Consider the following 26,182-nt stretch of genomic DNA (forward strand, 5'->3'; position numbering starts at 1 on the left):
TTTTTAAGAAATATATTTGTTTTTAATATAATAGCAAAAACATAAAAAATATTCTTTTCAAACAAAATTATATCTCTCTGAATTTTATTTTATTTAATATATGATATTATGTAAAAAAAATATCCAACTTTTCAGAACGAAAATACACAGGTTGAGGATCAAAGAAAAAAACACAAAAAATCGACCATAGCAAAGTATAACCATTACAAAAAAATCGACCATCAAACAAATAAATTTCATGAAATGCGCGTGCCAAACTGGTTAAAATAGGTTTCCATTATCCATTGCCTTCTGGAGAGTTACTGTCCAAGCTGGTTTTATTCTTTACGTACATTATCATGAAAACAGTGAAGGCGGTGAAAAAGCGGATAACAAAGAACGTAATAATCAGCAATAACGATCTGAATTTTAATTTCATGCATGCATGCACGCGAAATTTTGATAATTATACCCTGAAAGGGACACAGATCAGTACACAGGCATATTCAAGCGGCAATTCTCAGTAAATTTAATAGAAATGATATAATATAGGACGGTGATTTATATTCGTTATGCATAAAACTTAAAAGTCATTACCAAAGAAACATAGTTCTAATTTTGAAGTTAATGGAATGAAAACTTTGGCGGCTGTATTTTTAGCATTGCTCAAACTGTACTGCTGGCAGAGGAAATGAAAAAACAAAAACTAATGTAGAAAAAAGAAAGGAAAAAACTATTCTACGAGCCCAACTAATCTCAATGGACCATCAAGAAAGTTTTAATTCTCGGTGTCGGTAGAGCTTCTTGAATTCGCAGCTTTCGGATTTGCTGTTAACACTATTTTCCGAAAAAAGTTTTCGAGAGCAATATGAATGTTCGAGATAAGATAAAAATATAAAGAGTAAAGAAAATAGCAAAAATAGAAGAGGAAAACAAAAGTAGCCCTAGGCTGAGTGATACTCTTAGAAATCAGGAATCTAGAGGGTAGTCAGATTACTCTTACCGATCGGTAAAACAAACAAATATGCTCGAATGTTCCTAAATGTTACTAACCGCTCCAAGCCACCAATTTACTTGTACCGTACAATACAAGCAAAGACTGTGTTTAATAGTTATTATTTGCATCCTTTTATATCTAATCTAAATTATATCGTTTAGTTTAATCACACGAAAAACAACTTGCAACCCAAATCCGATTTTGCTTCTCTGCATAAAATAATCCTTCATTTCGATTAAAAACATATATTTTTCTAGAGCTTGTGGCATTCGTACGAAGTAGCTTTTCTATTCAATTCCGGGGCAATTACGTACTAATTGAGGTTTTATCCTGCTCTATTTTTCCCAACTGCACAACCAACCAACCAACCAGTCACTGACGGACGAGATGCTGGTAGAGCTAAAGGCGTGCTTTATGGAGGCGTACGACGATAATCAGGACGGAAAAATTGACATCCGAGAGGTAAGCAACATTGAAGGGTTCTCTATTAACACCATCAATGAGGAGACTTCGTGCTCGATTCCGGTGAAACGGTAAAGATAAACTGGCTGGCACGAAAAGGGCACTTAGGTTAGGGTGTGGTGCACTGAAAATTGGCAGCCATTCGAAATCTACTGAGTCAGCAGTTGGCAGTAGTTGCCGATACCGCATTTTGTTTGATTTTCCGGCTTTAGTATTCTCTGGCAGCTTGGGTGTTGTGTAGGAAAAGTGTCTATTTAAAAAAAAACGAACCAAAAAGTTGGAACATAAATTTTTCCAGCCCCAGTAACCTTGACAGTGTTGCGGCTCGGATGTTTTTTCACTCACACCACCCACACACAGACACACACACAATTTTGATTCCCCGTGCGGGAAGTGCTTTCATAAATCGCACTTATTATTTTGATCGAAACTTTCGCCCGTCAGTAAACAACAGTCGAAAGTCGTAAAAGCTTCACAGTTTGATGGTCCTGTTATGTGAAAAAGTTTTTTTTTTACGCTAAAATGTTGCCTGTCATGAGTGCCTTTAAAAGCGCAGAGCCTTTAAAAGCGTCGACAATATTTTCATTCACAAAATGTTCCGGTTGAATTCAAATTCAAACCACAGCTGCTAGTGCTAGCGCAAGCAGCGAACTTTTAATTCGTTTTATTATCGTGATTTTCAATTACTTAATTCCCTCTCACAAAATGCTCTTGAAGCAACCACCATGGCAGAGACGTCTCATGCCAATTGTTTCCCGTCCATTGAATTTAATTCAACTTTCGAGCAGGCAGGGGTGATTTACTCGGAAGAAACTTTCCGTGCACTCGAGAAATTTTCTTGAACGGATGTAAAATTCAACTCGAATATTTAATTCTGTCATGACACGAGACTGCAAAAGAAAAAGCCTTTAATCTCTCACACAAGCTTGAAACATTGTTGTGTGTTCGTTGCACGAAATTTGTTGCCCCCGACACAATGGCCCGATAGAAAGAGGCGGAGTAAAATGTACAATCGGTTTTTAGCATCCGATTCTGGTTTTATCAAAAACCCGAGAACGATGCTTGTTTGACATCCCACGATGAATGGCCTGCGGGCTGAACGTCGATCTTTTAACTTTAGGGAATTATTGAATGTGGCCGCAGTCAAGTCACGTTCCTAATGAGTTGCCATCGCTTCCAGCTAGCCTGAAACTCGCTATCTTTTATCTTCCGTTATCTAGAAGAGCCAGCAGATTTTTTTGCGGCTTGCAGTTTTTCGTTTCAGCATTCAAATGGAGGCGAAGGAACGAACGAACGAACGAGTGAATGAGAAACGTTTTAATAAGCGTCAAAACTTATTACGGAATAAAAGGCGCCCACTCTGACGCTCATGGTGCTTCTTTGAACAGCTGGGAGCTGTGAGGACGTGCAACGGGATTTAACAAGCGAAATGTTTTGGCAATAAAAATCAAGATCGTTAAAAGAAGCTCATTTTTTCGATAACGTTGTAAACAGTAATCACCCAAGAATTTATCTTCGAAGGCGTGGGGAACCTTTAAAGAAAGTGTTTGTTGTAGGATCGAAATTTTGCTTTAACCCATCATCGTTTTTGACAAAGGAATTTATGCAAATTCCATTTTAATTGACGGAAATTTAAATGGAAATAATTAGCTAAGGCCGTTCCGGCTCCAGTCGAACCCTTCTTTTTTTGGCATGCAAACTGTAACACGCCCACATCTTTCTTCTACATTGTTTAAAAATCACTCGTTTCAGCTCGCCCAGCTGCTGCCGATGGAGGAAAACTTTCTGCTGCTGTTCCGATTTGATAACCCGTTGGAGTCGAGTGTCGAATTTATGAAGGTAAGTCCAAGCGTAGGAACTGAAACTTGGAATGTGATAAATCCTGCCGAAGTGCTCTCGTAGAATGAAAACTAGCTGTGAGGGAAAGTTGCAACTACTTTCAGTGTGTTTTTTTTTTGGTTTGTTCTGAATATCTTTTTGACACTGACGGGTTTAATGATGTTCGCCAGTGGGTGTTTGACTTCATCGACACATTAACACCTTCTTGTACTGATGCGGCTTCAAACTTAACAACTCCTATAGATATGTTGAAAATCAAAATTTAATTTTTTATTTTACGAAAAACAGAAGCAAATTCACTAAGCCCGATTTCTATGTCCAGCACCAGCAGCTCTTAAATCACAATCCGTGATTTACATCAAAGATATTTAGAATTCATCAATAAATCAATTGTCTTCCCACGCAAAAAATAGTATTGAATAATCTTAAACGAAGCAGAAATTCTCAAAGTCAATCTTCTTATAATTTTTCTTTCCTTCATTCATCACAACCTGATATAGATCTGGCGGGAATACGATTCGGACAACAGCGGCTACATCGAAGCTGATGAGCTGAAGGTAAGTACAAAAACATCCTTCAGTAATCCCGCTAGCAAAGCAAAACTCTCGAACACAATTGGACGGACAGTCTCGAACTTAATTTCGGTACGGAGCAGAGCAGGCAGCGGGGCAGTTTCGGCTTCAACATCAACAGTTGCATTTTTTTTTCATTCATTCATTTTCTGACCCACGTGCTAAGATTACTTCATCGTCAGTAAAAGACCAAATCCATACATGTTCACTAGCTAATCGTACGTGCTCACATGGAACGGAAACGTACGTGCACAGCATCAACAATGCTAGCATATTTAACACCTAACCTCTCAAACACCATGCGCCTCCATTAAATTTCAATCCAATGGAGACGCCTGGTTTTCAATTACCAACCAACACCGAACGACGCGCGACGTTCGTTTCACGTTATTAATTAACATGTTTCCTGTCGTCCATCAGCATAATGGACGGTGATTAGCTCTATTTACTACCTTCACGGAAAATTCTCAGCGGTGGAATTTTCTCCAGCATCGACGTCCCGCGGCCGGTTCCGATGATGAGACCGACGACCAAGATGTCGGAATGCCCCAGTTGCCTGCCATCACACCAATCCCTCTCGGACGCGCAATTTGCAATTCGCTCCACCGTATACATGCTCTAAAGGCCTTTGTTTGTTGTTTCAAATTACAGAATTTCCTCCGTGACCTGCTGAAGGAAGCCAAGAAAATTAACGACGTGTCGGAAGATAAATTAATCGAATACACGGACACAATGGTAACGCCAACAATGACGGTGCACCCCTCTCTGCCGCCCAGCAGGAACTCCGCCGAATGGTTGTCTCCGCCGGCAAACCGATTTCCAATCTGAAGAGCGGTGGTGCACTGGTTCCTTTCAGTTTTTCTGAACCGAAACATTCACTGCCTTTTTTAATTTCACTGCAATAATGCTAACTGTTCTCCGCTTTTTGTTTGCTTATTTTTTTCTCCCTTTTATTTTCAACAAAATAATCAGCTGCGAGTTTTCGATGCCAACAAAGACGGTCGATTGCAGTTGTCGGAAATGGCCAAGTAAGTAGCATTGTTAAATATTTAAAACCGAGAGCAGATGAAAGTTTATCTTTGTTCTCGTTATGATTCATTAATGTTGAGCAACATTTCGGTTTCCCCGTCCAGGCACGGACCACCGAACGAATAACGGGTCAGGCATGATAATGCGGTAATATAAAACAGTAATTATGGCAAAGAAAGGCTTCTGGCAACTAGTACGTGACCGTATGAAATAATTTTCGTTCATGTGTGTGTATGTGTGTGTGGTTATCACGATGATCGCCGTAGGCGGGCGTATGAAATCAAGCCATTTAGGGCCGGCAATTCAATTTTACGACCCTTTATGATGCGTGTGTATTACAATTAACAATGCAAAGTTGAATAGGCAATTTCTCATGCAATGGCGATTGTGGAGTTGGTTAAGAGAAGACTACTACTGTTGTTAACATTATCATAAATTTGAGCTTGCACAATACGGCGACACTTTATGGGTCTGTCCGTTAGGTGCGGTCAATTGACGATGTGGTATACTTATTTATATTTGCCCAATAAAAAAAACTAAAAAATGGTTGCTTTATTTCTAGGGTAAGTAGGTAAATTACCCACTTTATGGTGGGAAAAATAGAACATGATCATAAAGAAAAGCAGAAATGCATTTTTCTATGATTTAAATTCAACAGAACATAAATAAAAGCGAAATTTAATTACATCGTATTTCAATATATGAATGAATATGAGTTTTGACTACTAAAATAGTCGAAGGGCTAATATATTGTTGAAAAACTATCGGTAAAGGTCAGTGTTTATCGAAAAATAGCATTCATGCATTTAGCATTTATGCGCTGATTGTTCTAAACGTTTGTTGCATCTTTCGATTTCGAAGGGGTCTTTTAACGCAGTTGTCTAGTTGCATTCGTTCGTCAAACAAAAAGAGTACGAAAGCAAATCCTTCTGAGCTGGGAGAAGCTTCTCCAGCACTCCTCAGACATAACTATAACACAAAGATAACAATTATGATAACAAAGCAGAATACTGCAAGACCGATAATTTTAATTGTTGTAAACCGGTCATCAAAGTTGTTGTTACCTGCTATAATTTCAATGGTCTTTAAAGATGCTACCATAATAATAAAATGTGCTTTTTTGCGATAAACAACGCTACCAGCAGAGAGCCACCGGTAAGGACCAGCTACCGGCAAATCTCTAAGTTCAAAGGCGGTAGAATAGCGCCGGCTGCCGTACTTCATCGGATAATTCACTTGCGTACTTCAAGAACACTCTTGATTCCCTTTGCAGCCCGCAGAAGATGGAGATGTTGAGACAAAGTCTTAACCTTGCAAAACCTTGTTGGAGAACGGCGTTGTGTTAAGAAACGCGGTGCCAACTCCTTTGCTTCGCAGGTGACTTGAAATTATAGTCTGAAATTGTATGGCGGCAACTGAAAACGATAGCTGGTGCTCAAAATCAATACGTTCAGAAAGGCCAAAAGAAAGTTAAAAGCTCTAAATCAATCAACTTCTGCCTCCGGCGGATTGTGACCATTGACAGTAATGAATTAGAGGCTGCCGTGAGAAGGGAAAGCTGGTGACCATTGTTTTTTCAAATTTACAAACAAATAAAAAAAGTTCGTCTGGTTTTGTAGTTTTAGGTAGTTTTGGTTTAGGGCAGGGGCGTAGCCAGAAATTTTTCTTAGAGGGGATTTTACAAAAAAAAAATTGATGTAGTGTAACCTTAGGAAGTTTATTCAGGAAATGGGAAATTATTTTCAGTCATCAGAACCTATTTTGGTTTATACTCCGGGTTCTTCAATGTTGAAATTGCGCCTCCCAGTTGACATCGTGGTATATTGAAATCTTTTCGTTGTATATTGAAATCTTTTCTGGGAGAAACTATTAGAGTCAATAGGATCGAGCCTTTCCTGACGCGGCAAAAATCGAGACAAGTTGACCTGCATGCTTTTCAACATCGCCCTTGAGAAGATGATCCGGTGAGCAAAACCGAAACGAGAGACTCAATTTTCAGTGAAGGCAGCAAACTTCTTGGCTACGCAGATGACTTTGATATGGTAGGCCGATACTTCGCGGCCAGTTGGGATCGCTGGTGGCCGCGGTTAACACAAATGAGGAGATCTTGCGGCGCATTTAAGCAGAAAATCGAGTCTACTTTGCCCTTCGCGAAACGCTTCCATCCGCTAGCAAACGATAGTCACCGTACGATGTCCCTCGGAGGATATGCCCGCACTTGCGGACGATATTTGACGGAGCAAAAGCTGAAAGCGGAGAACGGCGGAGGTACACTAGAATCTCTTTCAACGTTCATTCATTTTACGTGATTTCCTTTTGCGTCAATTGCGTACGGAATTTGAATTAATGTCGTTACGTTTTACGACTAAAATTTGAAATTACGTCCACCCTTTTTACGACCGATTGTTGTTACGTCCCACAATAGTGGACGTAAAACGAGATTTGTGTGTATATGAATCAGCAGACACAACTTGGGGAGATTACCATCGGACATTTGGTGAAGCATACGGTAAGCTACGGTGGACCGGACAGTCATAAGGAAAACGGTTCTATTTAACAACCCCACGGGCACCCAGAACAGAGGGGCCCTTCGTGCGAGATGGCTCAACTTAGTCTTGCAATTTGCGCCTTCTGAAACGCCTGGGAAATAGGCGACGAGTAATAGGTACAGGTAGACCCCCGCCGAAATCACTTCTATTTATGTGCATGTATTCGCCTAGCTTTACTGTTAGCGGTTATCCCTTACAATTAGTTGAGTCCGAACGAGCGGTAGCGAGTAATGACGTATATATCCAACATTTGAGCAGGTGAAAAATTGTACCCAAAACAAAAAAGGTCGAAAGCCGCAAATATTTTCTGTGACTTTCGGGTATTCGTAAGTCGGCCATATGTGTTTCGGTCAATTGTGATTCGGCCATTTTGATTAGGCCATTAATTAAATGGTCCAACAGGGCGAAAAGTGGAGCTTTTTTCTTCCGTTTTTTTGCTGTCATTTTAGCAATGTAGTGTCTTCGAAGCTTTTGTTTGTAGGAATACCCCCATAATCTGAAAGTGTTAAAAGTTAGTTATCGCATAATAAAAATAAAAAACAACTTTTTTGTGTTGGGAAATATAGACATAGTTTCTTCGGTAAACTTGTAAAAAATATAAAAACTAGCAACTTTGCTCAAGAAATACAATTTATATCTCTACCGAGTACAGAACTATAGAACATTTTCTTAGAAAGTTCCTTTAAAATTGGTTTTTCATACTTTTGTAAGTCATGCTTTTGTTAGTTGCATTTTACAAGAATACATTGTTCTAGGCAATTATCGAAGCACTCAAAACACACGTTTTTGCAGAAGACCGAAAATCTCTCGGACCTTGACTTACTAAGCTATCGTATATACAAGCATTACTTTCACGAGCCTATGAGGTAAAATGGACAAGCGGATTTATAAAATCAGTGTTTCACCTTAAAGCTTAGGTCAAGTACTACAAACTTGTATAGAAACCGCTTGTCCCCAGCCACCCATATGAGAGTATGGCAAGCTTATGTGTTTTGCGTGCGTTGTTACCTTAAAATCCGTGGGATTTGTGGTATTCTGCAAAACGTGTGTTTTGAGTACTTCGATAATTGCCTAGAACAATGTATTCTTATAAAATGCGAGTAACAAAATCTAAGTATGAAAAACTTTTTAAAATTTTAAAAGCCTTTCACAGAAAATGCTCTACAGTTCTTCACACGTTAGGGATAGAAATTTTATTTCTTCAGTAAAGTTGCTTGTTTTTACATTTTTTACAACTTTACCGAAGAAACTTTGTTTATATTTCCTAACACAAAAAAGTTAGATTTTTTTAATAGTAAAAAGCGATGACTAACTTTTGACACCTTTAGATTATGGGCTTATTAATATGAACAAAACTGCTGAAGACCCTAAATGCTAAAACAAAAGCAAAAGACACTGGGAAAAAAGTTACACTTTTCGCCCTTATGGATTACTGTGGACCGCTTGCAAGCTAACGGCAGATTGCCTAACGTCTGCTATGTTTACCATACATTATGTCTTCTGCACTTTATACCTATCGTCCTTCATGCGTATGGTCCATGAATGCCTAACGTCCATTATGCCTAACGTCCATTCAGGCGTATCAGAAGCAGGGATGGAAGATCAGTGATTTTAATAAAATCTGTGAGTTTTCGCCACACGCACAGATCACGGTTTATCATAATCTGTGCGGATCGCGACAAAGTGTTTGTTGCTTACAAGTAGTGATGTCAATGAATCAGAATCTGATCGGTTCTATGATCTTGATCGCTAGAAGCGATCATCCTATCACTATCAACAATTACCGCCCGTGGGAATCACGGGTTTGTCTTCTTTTTTCTGAGCCTCTTTTGATCTTCGACGCATTTATTTTTAGCGGATCAACCTAAACTCCTCTTCCACTCTGACGTAGATTACTTCCACCGCTGCGAAGCCTAGGAGTTGGTAAAATCTCGTCCCGATGCCCGCTCGTCTGATCACCCCCTCAAGAGCGATGTTGAACAGCATGCAGAGCATGCCATCACCCTGTCTCAAAAGGACTCAACAGTATCCCCGAGATGGGCAAGAAACATATCAGGGACCATCCATATACTACGTGGACAGTTGAGAGGGGAGGAGGGGGTATGGAAAATGTCCAAGTGGATAAGTTTTTTCTTCACACAGAAAATAGAAATTAGAAGGAGAAGTATTGATTTAATTCTATATTTTAGCATAAACCGTTGATCAGTGATTGTTTTTAAGCTTAAACAAAGTTTTATCTTCTGAGGCATATGTTGACATAAACACGTGCACCAAGCATTACGAGAGCGCTTATCTGGCATAACTCTTGCTGAATTAAACCCACGAACATTCACCAATCACGTGAATCATTTATCATTTACGTCGCACTTGCACCGAATGTGGATTGCCTTTTTCCTCAAAATCAAATACATGGACAACGTAATGCCAAAAGGATTTGGCCTCAAAAAAATTTACGAACCACGTCGGAAAGGTCTTGTATTGTAATGAAATCAACGGCCAAGCTGAGGTACTCTTGTTGGAAAGCCAGGTAACCAATAAGCATTAACATATGCATAGTAAATCAGCCGCTTATTAGCATATCTTGCATTTTATACTGCACATTACTGTTTATTAGCTCTTTGACAGAATAACTGCATCAAATCGGCATTAAAAATTCTAATGAAATTCTTATTGTCGGTAATCAACCGCAAATAAGCATTGTCAGCACTGTAAGAGGGAGGCAGTAAAGCAGCCGTATATTTTGTCAATGTTTCGCAGTAGACAGGACCACTATGGACAGAAGAATTAGACTGCGTCTTTGTACGTTAGCTTCTTCCTTATTTTTTTTAATAATTACTGAATAAATCAAGTTGAAATCAGAATTTAGCATCATGCATTTATGTTTGTTGAATTTTGAAATCCACGTGGACAAATAAGGGAGGGAAGTAGGGGTTGAGTCAATGTCCACGGTTGTCTACGGAGGGGGACGGGAGGTAAGTTTTCTTTTTATTACATTCCAAGCTATTTTTCTGGCCAGGTGGTACCCGGATGGCCCCTCACTATATCCAATGTAACTCTGATGTCCCGAAAGCTGTGTTCGTGCATCATCTGCCATAGCTGGCCTGTACCGACTGTATCGTACGCTGCTTTAAAATCAATTAAGATATGATGTGGTGGCACGTTGTACTCCCGGTATTTCCGCAAAATCTGCCGGATGGTAAAAATTAGTTCTGTAGCCCATGAAGCCCGCCTTATACATCACTACGAAACCTTTTGCTATCGGTGATAGTTGGCGCAAGTTGGTAAAGCGCCTTGTAGGTGGCGTTCACCAGCGTTCAGCAGTTTTGTAGATGGGATAAACAACTCCTTCTAAACATTCCTCTAACAGCTTCTCCTCCTTCCATATCTTAGAAATACCCCATATAGAGCCGTTTCTTGGCCACACCACAGCCCAGTGTAGACTCTGCTGACACACGGTCCATACCGGCGTCTTTGTTGGTCTTCTTCAGCAACCCGATTTCTCGTTTGACTTCTTGGCGATCAGATGATGGAATATTGCTATCGTCCATCGGTATTCTAAGGTCGCCTTCCGTTCCAACTCCTTCTGCAACTTCACCACTGAGGTATTCATCGAAGAATTGGATCAAGCTATTGACCACCTCGCGTTTATTTATGCTCAGATTATCTCTCTCGTCCCTGTACAGATCAAGTTTCGGTGTGTCCTTACGGGATTGGTTCACCTTCTCGTAAAATTTTCGCGTGTCATTAGCGCGGAATAGTTGTTATAATTCATCACGATTTCTATCCTCTCTATGGCGCTTTCCACTATTCAGGATTGTAGTCAACTGGTTCCTTACTCATCGGTATTGGGCCAAGTTATCCTTAGTGGCAATGCTCACAAATTTTCACCTTTTAACAACTGAAATGAACAGAAAGCAACTGAACACAACCTTTTTATTATGATGTAACTATTATTAGCTATTATTTTCGTTATTTAGTCGAATCGAGTACACCAGAATTGTCGTCATCTTGCATTTATCTTTGGTTCATAAAACATTGACAATTTCAACCCTTTGGTGGGTTGAAATAGAACAAAAACGCAAAGAAAAAGAGTCGCATAAAACGTCATTACCGTGGACTAGAATTTTTCTGCACGTCTTCACGAAGTGCCACGTCGTGGTTTTACTGTTTCTCGACCATCCGCGAAAAGCATGTTTTCCCCGGAGATGCAGAACAAAAGTGAATTACGTCGGCTACTGCAGTGGCTACCGAAAAGGTACGATTTAAGTACGGTGTCTCAAGGTGGTAGCAGCGGAATGGTGTCCAATTGTTGACCAATAAAGCAACATTCCTCCCCCTGCCCGATCGAATCTGGAATAGCGTTTATCTACGGACGAAAGGAAAATCCCACGGCGGATTACGACGACAATGACCGTATTGTGTGTCGGTTCACGGTACTGAAATTCGAACCCATGACTATTCGCTAGTTAATGTTGACTGTTGATAATATTGCGGCTATGAAATCCCCTAAGATTCTACTGAGGTGGATCCAAATGCGCCTATTTGGATGCCCAAGCATGGTGTTTTGATTTCTGAGGGCAGCGGCTCCTACCAAGGGGAATAAATGCTTATTCAGTTTGAACCAAGTCCGAGCAGAAAAAATAAGAAGTTGTGATTTGGCAAGATGTTTCATAGAGACATATCCGTGAGCAGAAAAGTTAAAGTTTTACTGTCAGATCATTCTCAAACTTGGTTTAGAGCGACCATCATAAAATATCCGATAGAATGAATAATAAATTTTCAGCAGTTTCCGTAGTTTTGCAGCATATGCGTATTAAATTTCACACCAATATCCATTGGTAGCTAAAATAAACGCACCATCGAAACGATTTTTACGGAATTTATTTCGTTTGAAGAGGATGATAGCCTCATAGTTCACTGACATATACTTAAAACGTACTGTATTGAAATATAGATGAAAATTTTTTGGGAATTTTTTTTTGAAAAGTAATATTTATTTGACATTAAATATGTATAATACATGTAGACAATTGATTTTTTTTAACCAAACCGCGCACAAAAAATATTAGGTGTGCAAAATGATTTCGATTTGAAACTGAGACTTATGATATAAAATTAATAAAAAAAAACTGTCAAACAATGGGCAAGCCTTTTTCGGGATTACTATGAATTGTTTGCCTTCCCTTACGTTCTTTGTTACAATATCCCATCCAATATTAATGACTTCTTACAGAGAATTTTTTTGTTTTCGAAACAAAACCGATATCCAGCCTATTCTGTAAGCCTGTAGCATGAGCAAGTAAATGGCGTATATTTGAACAAGCATTAGTCAGAAAAAAGCAACCTTCAATCAATCCATTATGTTCAATGCAGCGACCGCACCAAAGGGATTACCTGTCAGGCAACAAGTTGTTAATGGAGCCGTAAAATAACGCATATGACAGGCAAGGCAGGGCAAATCGTAACGAAAAGTTTGGCATTACCCTTAATATAATATTACACAATGCATTGTTTGGAGTTGATAGTTGAACACAAAAGCTGCTGCGTAGGTTTAGTGAGCTAATGTTTGTTCAACAGCTGATTAGAATAGAAAAGCGACAAGATAAAATTTCGTCGTATGTTTACCACATCGTTACACAGGTATTTGGATAACGTCATCCCGAAATTGTTTACTGTTGACTGATTTTTCATTTTTCGCTCACGGTAGCTAGCTAGCGATTGGATTGGAAATTTTCTTCAACCACGCAAATTTTCAAGGTCAACAACGTTGAAATGTTGTTCAAGCGGAATAATGCTATCACAACAAACCGGGATTCCTCAATCGTTCTGGGTGATTGTATCTGGATTAATTCCTGGCCCATACTATAAAATATACTAGAAATTTTTGACCATCAATATCCCGTGAATGTTTATTATATTTCTCTTTTCTCCTCCTCCAACAGGTTACTACCCGTGAAGGAGAATTTCCTCTGCCGACAAGTGTTCAAGGTAAGAGATAACCAAGCGGAGAGTATGTCTTTGATCGATGATTACGTGCATCAGCGGATGCGTATTATGTACCCATTACAGTGTCATCTACTTCATTCGAGAATCCTTCCATCAATGCCGTAATTGATTTAATGACTATCGCAATTGTATGATTTTTAATTAGCCGATCAAGTGTCTGTGCGTTTGTGGAAATTTCCCGTTCACTCGGAAACAGATGGCTTTCCACTTTGTTTCCACTTCCGGCAGTAGTCGGTAGCTGAAAACGATCAATTTGGTTTCACAATTTCCCCCTTTCCTCCCTTAGTCTGTGATGTTGGCACGATTGAAAATGACTGAAAATTAATGACCTCCAACGACCATTAGCGCCCATCAGTGCGAGATTAATTCGCAATCCAGCGGCAAAGCCAGTCCAGCAGCAAGCAGTAAACGAACGAATCTGTTGTATTTCCGCAATAATCTCTTCGCCATATATTCTCCTCTCGAAAAATTCTACTGCCATTGTGCTCGGCGGAATCGTCAATCACCCAAACCGTCGTATAATTTTACTGCGAGGTTTTTTGGTTTGAAAGCAGTCCCTTCCCTAGCATAAATTTTTGTTAAATTGAATTTTTAAAGCAGTTATAAGTTTACGTTAGGACTAGCTGATCCAGTTTTATTGCATTCATTAAAACTCGATGTGTAAACGCTCTTTAGAATAATAGTACGCCGCGAATGGAGAATGCCTTTCTGATAGTTATTGACCAGCAACAAAAATAGGTTTAAAACTGCACGACTCAAGTTTTCCTGTAGTCGGCATGAAACCTTTTTAAGAAAACTTGACGAGATAGTTTTATGGTTGTCACATAATAGAACTTTCATAAAAAGCTCAATCATTTTTAATGCCAATTGGATATCTGTTTCTCTTTTTAATGTGTCATAAATGTTTCCCCTACGAAACGATTCTGATATTTTATTGGCAAAAATAAAACTCGTTTTCCATCTGTTGAAATAAAAAACTAATTTCCTCAAACGTTTCCTTTCGTACAGCACCAATGCGGGTCAGTGCAGTTGCGTTGGTAGAAGCATCGATAAATGATTCAAAACATGTAAAATCTCATGTACGAATCAGTTTTACGGACCACTAAACTGGCGGATTCGGCAAAGCCCGACACCAAACTTGGCCATAAATAAAAGCGATTGTGATTATCGCTAAATTGTCATTATCTTCGAAATGATTTCCACCCAATCGTAAAAGTATTTATTTTTTTCTGCAATCAGTTTGTAGCCCACCAGTACAGTATATACAGCAACCAGTTAACGGTTCATTAGTGGCCTAACGGCAGTTCGGGACCGCAACATTTTACTACATTGGCAGCCTCAGTTCAGTGAGTGGTTGGCGTGCCGCGGAGGCCACTCCTCGTCGTGCAATCCTTCGTGCCTTGCGTGCTGACTAATGGCAAAAGCTCAATCAGATTATGGAAATTATCCGGCACGCTATCGCCGCCACTGGTTGAGCGGGCGTATATTTTGGGGCATTCGTACGCTTACATTAGGCAAGGCAGCAGATTTTTAGACTCTTTGAATATTTGGGGTTTCCAACATGGGCTGGAAAATTCGCTGGATTGAGCAGAATAGAAAATTCCAATCACTCGTAGATGCATGGTAACATTTGCTTCACGAAGCCGTCATCAACTCTTTTTGCACTTGTACGAAATCCTTGTTATTTTCCCGATTAGATTAGAATGCTTTCGTGGTTCGGACGCTATATGTTCCGGAGGCCAAATAATTTTACGATTGATTCTTGCTGAATTGAACTGAAATACCAGGCTTTTAGTAGATAGTTCTCATTTAATGTATGGTACCAATTAATAATAATTTTAAAATTTGGTATTTATTGTCGACACTACTTATCGGTTAATGGCTGTATGCGACATCCGTCAATTTACATTCAAATTGTTGTGAATATTTCAATTTACTTGAACCAAACTCAATGCCAAATCTAAATCTGAACTTTCTGGAATCAGATTTTCTTCAGAAGCTTGAAATTGTGGAAATACTTGGCTTGGCATTAGGTCAGGTTCGATTTGGATTTGAAGCTACATCTGGATTTGATTTTCGACTTAATTTTCCCTTTGAGAAATTAGATCGAATTTACTGAGATCTAAATTTTGAACCAAATCAATTCAAATCATAATCTACGCAAGTTCCTACGTAGTGCCTGCAACTCGTGGTTCATATGCCTGCGCCACTCTTAGCTTTCTGTTTGTACTCCGCCAAATACCTTGCACCTTGCGGAGGGCAAAATAGGCTCAACTTCCAGCTAGAATGCGTCGTTATATCTCCTTATCCGTATTATTGTCGGCAGTGACCAGAAATCCCAGATATATGAGCTCATCAACCTCTTCCAATTCATCGCAGTCGATCGTCACTGTCCGTTGAATGGCGAACGTTGATTTCTCTGGAGCCTCTGCCTATCACATATTTAGTTTTCGACGCATTAATTTGTAACCCAATCGTCCTAGCCTCCGTTTTAAGTCTGGCGTTGTTTGTCTCCGCCGTTCCAAGATTTCTGCGAAGGTCTGCGAAAGCTAGGAGTTGACTGTTTTTGCCGAAGGTCATTTTTCTAAAATCCAACTTCAGGTCCACTGAGGTACCCAGATTAGGGTACGTGTCCAGTCTCTATGAAATATAATGTAAAAACTACAAGGTATACAGCCCTAAGGGTTGTACGAAAAGGTGACGTAGGACTATATCAGATCATTAGATCAAAGACTAATGTAAACTGCATTTCTGGCATATGTATGTTTATAAGAATCTGCCAGCGCCATTGTTTAAGTGAATGTTTAAAAGCGAAGAGCGAAATATTCAGATTCAATTCTTCATTGAATGCAATGCACAATGGGCAAAAACGAGCTCGTAATCCCAAGAATTAGAAGCCGCTGGTATGAAATCTTTCAAAATACCTATTTCTATGTAAAAAACTGCAGGAAATCGATTGGTGGTAGTTTCATCCTGCGCAGACTTCGGGAAGTGATCCATTTTGCCCTATTTTCCCCAAAAATCATGATAAAAGCTAATTAAACAGTATAAAAACTTATTTGCCGCCCGTGAAACGAACTCAAATAGCTTCCAAATTTTGTCAAAACATCAGAAGAATCAAATTCCATCCATTCCATACTGTGCGAAATGCAAGAATAGTCCATCTTGCCCAATTCGCCCCATATACATAGATAAACTATTTAAAGCGATTAAAAGTAACTCAAAGGTAAAAACAGTCTTCAAAAAAAATGTGTATTTTATCATACTGAATAACTTTGGAGAATAGTTGAAAGCTATAAATTGATTGGATGCGGAGTTATTGTGCAGAATTGATTTTTAAGTGCACTTTTTAAATAAATCATTATAACTCGCAACTAACAAAAGATAGATAGTTACTATATTCAGCAAAGTTGCTCATTTTAGTGTGTTCTATAATTTTTCTGAAGAAAAAAATTTTTTTGGGACGTATTCAAAAAAACAAATGTTTGTATCACCGTGATAGATGAATATAAGATCACCTTGATAGCTTGAAAAGATGGGCTGTATTTTATTGTTAAACTTCTTCAAAGGTACCATCGTTGAAAAATTACGATTTTTTTAAGCAATAGCAAGTAAACGTGTTTTTGTAGATCTAGGAGAGAATCAGGTAAAACGAACCGATTGTGAATTCATCACGGTACTAAATTGATGACAATCAACTCTCCTGATGTCTTTCGAATAAATTTGTATTATTCGAGTTTATTCCCCTGTCTTTGAATTAGTTTTAATCGCTCTAGTTAGGTTTTACTATGTATTTAAAGGTGAATTGGGAAAAATGGACTATATCTGCATTTCGCACAGTATAAAATGGATGGGATTTGATTCTTCTGATGTTTTGACAAAATTTGGAAGCTACTTGAGTTCGTTTCACGGGCGGCAAATAAGTTTTTATACTGTTTAATTAGCTTTTAACACGATTTTTGGGGAAAATAGGGCAAAATGGATCACTTTCCGAAGTCTGCGCAGCAGCTTGATTAGTTCTTGATTAGTTCGCTTGATTAGTTGTAGAGTTATGAAGAAATTTGTATTTCATTTGTATAAGTTAAATCGAGCAGTTTAATCGAGCAGTTAAGTCGAGTAGTACAGTCGAGCAGTTAAATCGAGTAGTCTAGTCGAGCAGTCGAATCGAATGGTTTAGTCCAGCAGTCGGGTCAAGCGGTTAAGTCGAACAGTTGAGTCGAATAGTCCAGTCGAGCAGTTGAATCGAGCAGTTTAGTCGAGCTGTTGAATCAAGCTGTCAGTTGAATCGAGCTATCAAATCAAGTAGTCTAGTCGAGCAGTTGAATCGAGCAATCGGGTTGAGCAGTTGAGTCGAGCAGCCGATTCGAATAGTCCAATCGAGTAGTTGAGTCAAGAAATTCATTCGAGCAGTTGAATCGAGCGTCGAATCGAACAGGTGAGCGAGCAGTCTAGTCGAGCAGATGAATCATGCTGTCCAATCAAGCAGTCCAGTCGAGCAGTCGTATCGAACAATCCAGTCGAGCAGTTCAATCGTGCAGTTAAGTCGAGCATTCGGGTCACAAATGTGTCAAGCAGTCGAATCGAGTAGTTAAGTCGAGTAGTCCACTCGAGCTGTTCAGTCAAGCAGTCAAATCGATCTTTCCAATCAAGCAGTTGAGTCGAGCAGTCGAATCGAACAGTTCAGTTAAGCAGCCCAGTCGATCACTCAAATCGAGCAGTCTAATCGACCAGTCTAGTCAATCAGTTGAGCAATCGAGCAGTCCAGCAGTCGACCAGTGAGGTGACTGAGAATACAACCCATTGCTACGAAAGTCTGACGTCCTGTCAGGGACCTATTTTTAGTTACCGATAAGCCTTTTATGACGTCCTGTCAGAGACCTGGTTTTCAGTACAGACATAAGCCTCTTATATAAATAAATAAAAAAAAAATTTTTATTTTCAATCGATTTTTTACGGGGTTGCTTCGGAGTGCTGTTGATGAAAATTCTTTCGTTTTGTAGGCAAAATAGAGTACTTTCTACTTATAGGGTAGTCACTCCATTAGTCGCGCAGCTAAGCACAATGTAATTTTTTTTCTTGTTTATTGAGGTAGGGTTTATTTCTCATTCCCGTCGTAGTAAGGAAAGCCACTCTAATTTTCATAATTTCTTAGGTGGATTTAATGAATACTCCAAAAGTACTGCTGCTGATTTGACTCAAACACACTTACCTTCCGATCCGTGCCCTTTGAATTCACTAAAAAGCAATTATTAAAGCATTTAAAGCATCGTCCGAACTAAAAATCACATTAATGTTTACGAAGCTAGCGCGCATGTATTTGTGAAGGACGGCATGACAAATGTTATTCTGCAAAATTTCTGCAGGTCATGCAAGTTTTCCCGGATGCAGAATAACGAAAATGCGTTACGTGAGTTATTTTCATTTTATGAAAGACGGAAATTGAAACAATTAGTCGACATTTTCTTCTTCGTCGCACGAAAAAACGTAGGAAATTTGGCTGGTAGGACTTCTTTAATGAAAAATGGCATTTAAATCTCAGCTCACTTTGATTGATCGCGTACGATAGTCAACAAACTAAAATATTAGGGAATAACTAATTTTGCATCGTGTGTCATAAAAATGCTGATATTTTTAATAATTTAATAATAATAGGCAATTACGACGAAGCAGCAACATACCCTATATGCTTCAATTAATGTTTGAGGGATATAAATTTATCAAACACAAGGCATTTGTCACAAGGCAAGACAATTGCATTCGTTGTACGAGAAGCTTTATGAAGAAAAAAATTGAATTTTCCGATTCAATTATATTGTACCAATAGCTGCGCTAATATTCCCTTAATTAAGTTTGGTGTTCCTTCAATTGTGTTATTCCGTATACATTGCTAGGTTGCTAAGTGAAAAAACATTGTAGCGCAACTATAGAAATGAGCGCCTATAGTTGTGCGCTCCAACTGCGCCTATTGTTGTGTTAGATTTTAGAAAATCAGCATTTTAGCAAATAATGCTTTAATTTTAAAAGGTGTAGTCTAACTACCAATACTCATAAGAACTTGTTTTTTATAATGAACATAATTGTGTTATTTAATGCTACGGTGACGAAAATATGCATATGATTAAGAAAATCATCTCTTTACATATGCATTCTAGCAATAAACAGTCTTCCAAAAAACGGTGTATTTTAACACAGAGAAATAATTTTATACCTTTGAAAGCACTACAATAATCATGTGCAAAATTATTGAGCAGAATTTATATTTAAAGTTTTTTTTAAACAAATCATTATTAATTGTATTTCGCAACCAGTAAGAGATAGGTGGTTAATATATTTAGCAAAGTTGCTCATTTTAGTACGTTCTAAAAGTTTTCTGAAGAATAGTATTTTTTGGTCTCATTTAATAAAACATAAGTCTGTATCACCCTAATAGGTGGATTCACATTGGGCATCAAAAATGAAACCCCGAAAGACTATGTTTTGAAAGTAGAGAAGAGTAAGATTCTATTTTGAAATGGAAAGTAATCGTTGTATTGAATTTTTCGACCAGCTTTTGGATGCACTTTAAGCTTTATATCACTGCTGCAATCTGTTAAAAAAACTTCGTTAAAACTGATTTCTGGTATTTCATAAATGATGCATCAAATCGTGTCTCGAAAATTTTGACCCTTAGCGAAATTTTTTTTTGTAGAAATATTATCAATTTCAGCCGAGGCCTGATTTTACAGCACCACTTGTACCACAATGACAACAAATTTTCCTAATAGCCTATATCATACTAATGATTCCATCGACAAACTCTAAATGTAGTGTAATATCAGAGCGTTAAATTTGGACAATGCCAGCGCTAGCCACTTTTGCTAAATATACCTGGTAGGAAAGTATTTTCTAATACAAAATGAATCCTAATTACATTGCATTGGAGTACATAAAATTAATTTGTTGGCTGAATACCCACTACAGAACAATAGCCAAAGCTGTCAGCGCTCTAATATATGACAATTTTCATTGAGCAATTATAAAGCGACTGCCGGTCTTTTGTCGAAAGTGGTCGAATTTCACACGCACGGAAAGTCTGCCTTCCGCATTTGTAACCAAAACTGCGCCGTTAATTATTAAATTATGGAAAACGAATTATAAAGCCTTGAATCAATTATGTCACTTGAAACTAACTTCATTTTGAGAAGAAAAAAAAAACACATTAAAATTGTTCATTTTTCAAAGCTGTCCTTTCCAGAGCGGCTTTGCCGGATGCCTTCGGTCGCAATTACTACCGCTGGCAGCCAGCGTGCATCTGATATCGGCCGATTTTGCGAAGCCTTTCCGTGCTCGAAATAGTAATTTACCGACAAATCACACCGGGAGCGGTGCCAAAATTGGCACTCAACCAACCCCCGGCGTCAGATTCCGTGTGGCCGTGGTGGCACTCCTGCGGTTATTTGCGCACGTTTCGAACATGCAATTGCAATAATTGTGTGTACCCGCCAGATACAGCGGCCAGCGACGGATGCAATTTGGGCAGTTCGCATGACGCTGTTTTGCTTTTCATTAAAAGTTTTCTTTGTTTCTGACCGATTGTTATCGTGGATTCTGTTCGTAATGGATTTATTTTTCACTGCAATTAAATTTCTATGGTTTTTAGTAGTGCCTTAATTACTTGAAAGTCGAGCACTACTTAATTTTCAACGTATACAAAAAGGAAAATGCGACATAATATTTGCTGAACTGACAATTGCTTCCATTAGTTTTTCTCACTTTCTCGCAGTTCAAACTTTACGACTGATTAGCTCACTTTGCGAAAACTATAAAACTGCAAATCTACGAGCTGCGACTGACTCAAATGAGTCCAGTTTAGATACGATAAGGTTCCTTTAACATTCTGGAAAAGGTTTTATTTGCCCATTGCGACAGCAACCCTCGCAATATTTTTCTGACCCCACATTGGAGCTGCACCGAAAGGAAAACTTTTTAGCATTTTTTTTTCTTTTTATTTCCTACCATTTCACTCGTTCCGGTCGTCATCCTGTCACGTTCTTAAGCCGACCAGCGAGCGAGCGAGCGAAGAAGGAAATAGCTGCAGTCAAGTTTTCCTTCTTCGGTTCTGTTTGTTCGCCAGACTTTGCGTTCGGACAACGCTTGTCAGTCGGGGTGGTTGTCAACCTCTGCAATACATAGTACGGTACTTGTACCGGACCGGACGCCCTCTTCATGTTCCGTTCAACCATCTTGGCAGAACCGTTCCTGATGTCTTTGAATTCCGGCGAAAGTACTGCTACTTTTCCAGTTGTAAAGAATACTCTTTCCTATCCTTTCGACTTCTCTTTTTCACTCTTTTAATGTGCACCAGATTGCGATTGTGTCTCACTTGTTTTTTGTCTTCGCAAACTGGGATTGTTCACTACTTATAAACAGTTATTTTTTGTGTGTTTTTTTCGATTTTTTCTGTGTCCTTTGCTATCTCAACTGCCCTTCTTATCAGACACTTATTGGTTTTTAACATTCTCTGTGGAGCTTACGCCTCTTGACGTGTTGTATCTTTAAAGAAATGAATCAATAAACCATTCACCGTAGAACATTGACGCTATTTTCAGCATCCAATCGAAAATAGCGACATGTCTCTGTCGACACTAAATAGTAGCAAATAAACCAATTGTACAAACATTAAACTAAATACTCTAACCAAAAACCAGCTTAAACCAAGTCTCTTGATCTATGCTTTTCTGCACACATTTCACCTCCTTTGAAAAAATGCACGTCCACAAATTGCCGACACTGCTGAACCCTATAAACAATTCCGTCATCATAAAATCAACAATACGCACAATCTGCGAAAAAAAAATCTGACACGAATAAACACCCTTCAGGAAGGCAGAATAGACGAAGAAGTGAGTATCTTTTCTCGCGCCTAACTTTTTCGTTGCATCTGCTCTAAATAATAATGGTCGTTCTGGCGTTTCTGCGCTTCGTCACTGCAGCTGAAATAATTTGTTCGAACGAACAGCAAGCAAGCAAAACATAAATATTCAAATTCATTCGTTGAAGCGCAGATTTTTCGTTTGTTACTTGGTTCGATTTATCTACGACACTTAGTTACTGTTTTCGGTTGTCGTTCACTCTCTCTTTCTTGATCGATTAATGTTCATATTTAAATATAAAAGTTAGTTCATCAGCGATGGATTCTAATATTGAAATGTAACATGGTCGTTTACTAATTTTTTATGTGTCACAAATTAGAGATTCTAAACATTTATTTTAATTAATAAAATATTGTTGCATGCATTGTAGTTGTCTTGGTAGACTTCCTTAACATATTTATATATGTATAGAATTTAAGTTACAGAAACAAAACCAACAATTTAAGTTACAGAAACAAAATTTACAATTTTAAAATTCAGTTGACTAGTTAAATTAAAAAAAAACACCAGTCTGCAACGAACAAAATTCCTATCTTCTTCGCAGACGACGACGGTCACCTTATCGGAATTTTGTCAGCTCTTTTCACCCCATAAAAACTCTTATACCCTAGAGCTTATCTACTACATATCTACTTCCGTTTGGTCCCCTCGCATATGTGTCTCTTCATAAACGGAATAATAAATAGATAACGGAAATGCTGCGCTTTGCGAGAAAAAAATAAGGTTGACGGGGTGTGTTATCCTTTCAATACCCAGGTTTTCGTTATGATTGCATGTGTGAACCGGTTCGATCACACTGCAGAGATTCGTTCGAAGAAAAACCGAACGCAGCGTTCGATAGATAAGAGGTGTGATTTGCACCCAGTTCGTGATCCTATTACGAAAACGTTTCCGCCTTCCTGTCCGGCCTAGATTTATTCCCGCAACGGCCTTACCAGTGTCCCTTTTATTTACTGATTTGAAGATATTCCGAAAGAACCGTTTGTTATCGATTCTAAAACATCTAATTGAAATTTCAGTAAAATTAAATGATGTTCATCACTCTTAAGGCGAATCACATTCCAAGAGCTGAAAAAAGCTGAACGTGTGGTACCTTCTTTCCTATTGTAAAACCATCAACAATCGGTTACCACAATCTAAAATACTCGCTGGCGCTGTGGAAAGCAACTCGGTTCTAAAAGCAAGCCAATTTTATAGTCCACAAAATCCGAAGAGTGTGTCACATTCATATTCAATTCAACCTACGCACCATCGCGTCGGTGAGTAGGTATTGAAATTTAGTACCGTGCCGTGCACCGTCTCACTATGAGACAAAATTTGTCAAATGATCAAAATACTGTCAATTTATAATTTTAAATGTTGATTATTTTCAAGTATAAGGAGAGAGACGGGCATTTTTCAGAAATTATCATAGAATTTTGTGCACTGGTAGAACTGGAATTATGGGGTTGTAACAATGTTTAAAAAATTCGAAGTTTAATTTTTTAAAAACTTACTTTACTTTACTGCCGACGGTCCGTTATCGATCTCGCACTGAGCGAATAATGACCCTCCAGTACTGTCCGTTCTGGGTTGCCATTCTTCAATCTCTTCGAACACCAGCAGAACGTGCATCGCCCTCGGCAGCGTACAGCAAGAACTGCCCCGAAGTCGGTGGTCTCTTTCTGGTTCTCTGCTGAAAATAGTTCAGGCTACTCTTTCATCGTGCATTCTGGCCACGTGTCCAGCTCACAATAACCCATTTCCCAATCTCCATTTTTCAATTTACCACCAAGTATCAATCGCAGAATTTGACACTCGAAAAGCCCAAGCACTCGTCGATCAGTTTCCTTTAGCGTCCATCATTCATATCCGTAAAGGCACACCGAGAGAGGCAGTGTTTTGTAGAGCACCAGTTTTCCGCGAATTTGTGAACTGAGGAACTTCAGCTGACCACTTCATGTCGTTACCCATCCAGCACCAACATCATTCGGACTTCCACAATCCCTGCCAGCAACCACGTATTTCGAATCGCACGAATCAGCTTAACAAGTTTTGTCGGAAAACCATGTTTTAGCATTTTCTACCACAGCTTGTTTCGTTTACCTGAATCATACGCCGCCTTAAAGTCCACAAACAGATGATGAGTCTGCAAGTTGTGCTCCCGGAACTTGTCTAGTAACTGACGCAGGAACGACCCCAACGAAAACCAGCTTGATACTCGCCGACGAAGGACTCAGTTAACGGTTGCAGTCTACAGAATAGAATACAGGAGAGCACTTTATAGGCAGAATTGAACAATCTAATGCCTAGAAAGTTTACACTCGAATCAATGTTCTTTTTAAACTAGGGCAAATGAGACCATCCAACCACTCCTTCGGCATATGTTCGTCCTCCCAGATCCTGTCAATGATCCGGTAAATTGCCTCGTACAGCTGCTTGCTTCCCGCTTTCAAAAGCTCAGCCGCGATACCAGAAACCTTACCGTTTTTCAGCTCACTGATTGCCTTCATAACCTCCTGCTGTGTTGGTAGCTCCACAGCTTTGCAATCACTCACAATTCTTATCCTGGTTGCTACCTCCGTTTTGTCAGTAAGTAGATTGCCGGCACTATCATTGCACAACACAGATATAGCAAAATTCCTGCACCTCACCGTTTTATTCAAACTCCGTGTGTCGTTGATAGTGAATCGCTCCTCTGCGCCAACGAGCATGTGCGCCTCGTACTCTCGGTTTTAGACGGCGAGTTTTTTGTAGATTCTCTATTCTGACGTGTAGTCGCTGTGAGCATGCTGACCTGATTTTTTTCCAGTCACTCTCTGGAATTCGGCATCGAACCAGCTGTTAAGCTGTCTTCCAGGCGTCGTGCCTAATACCTCTCTCGTCAACCTATGGATGTTGAAACGTAGCGTCCTGTTAGTGCGAGCCTTCGGCGCGCTCGACAATCTTGCGCGAATCTTATACATAACGACATATTTAGCTGTTAGAGCCGATATTTGGTTCCCGAAAAGACCTTACATTGATGACATCCGAAAAATGTCGACCGTGAATCAAGACATGATCGATCTGAGAGCTAGATCGCCACTACTCGCATAACAATCCCATTTCTATAGGAAACTCGATGGAACTGTTATGCGATTAGAGGCAATCGAGTCTCCATTTGGATACGTCCAGGTGTGTTTCCGAATATTCAGAACCGCAAAGTAGGTGCAATGTTGACTAGTAAGCTTCCTGTAGCTTCAGTCCATCCAGTGTCGTATCTGCTATTTGGACGCATGATTTATGATTCTCTCTACCGTCATAAGAATCACCTGAGTCAGTTTCGTCGGAAAACCATATCTAAGTATTATTTACCTCAGTACATTTCGTGTAACTGAATCAAACACTGCCGTAGAATCCATGAAATGATAATGAATTTGGCTTGAGGTTAAACACCCGGAACTAATTGGGAAGTCTCTATAATTACTAACAAGTAATTAAGCCAAATAGACCTTCAAGCTAATTCCCCAGCATTCGTTCATTCACCTAGATCATTGCTTCCTAACCGTATTTGGTTCGTGAACCCCCTGGTAAAACCGCTGGCCTACAAAATCCTTAATATGATCCGTGTAGCCGTCGTTGTCGTCATCGTCGTCGTCGTCAGCAACATACAGCCGGGGTTTCACGTGCTGTTACAAGCAGTCGTCTCCATTCAACTCACTCTTGGGCCAACCAGTCGCCTAAAAAATCGCAAATTATCCTCGACCTTGTCGTGCTATCTTGCACTTTGAGCCCTCCTGTTCCTGGTGGAGTTTGTTGCACTGTCGTTCGGGATCAGATGTACGATAAAAATCTTTCAAAACAGTGGTCGTAGCTCAT

At 39.3% G+C, this 26,182-nt stretch overlaps 1 protein-coding gene across 1 annotated transcript in view; it reads left to right on the forward strand.

The window, feature by feature from the left end:
* LOC128738877 (calbindin-32) overlaps positions 1 to 26,182 on the forward strand; it is a 53,955-nt gene that overhangs the window by 21,815 nt on the left and 5,958 nt on the right. Inside the window, exons 3-9 of the mRNA XM_053834334.1 lie at positions 1,349 to 1,438; positions 3,191 to 3,277; positions 3,778 to 3,834; positions 4,501 to 4,584; positions 4,822 to 4,877; positions 13,370 to 13,415; positions 22,295 to 22,315. Coding sequence (XP_053690309.1) covers positions 1,349 to 1,438; positions 3,191 to 3,277; positions 3,778 to 3,834; positions 4,501 to 4,584; positions 4,822 to 4,877; positions 13,370 to 13,415; positions 22,295 to 22,315 — 441 coding nt within the window. The remainder of the gene's footprint in view (positions 1 to 1,348; positions 1,439 to 3,190; positions 3,278 to 3,777; positions 3,835 to 4,500; positions 4,585 to 4,821; positions 4,878 to 13,369; positions 13,416 to 22,294; positions 22,316 to 26,182) is intronic.

The sequence above is a fragment of the Sabethes cyaneus genome, chromosome 2, assembly GCF_943734655.1.
Source record: "Sabethes cyaneus chromosome 2, idSabCyanKW18_F2, whole genome shotgun sequence".
In the NCBI taxonomy this organism is placed as follows: Eukaryota; Metazoa; Arthropoda; class Insecta; order Diptera; family Culicidae; genus Sabethes; species Sabethes cyaneus.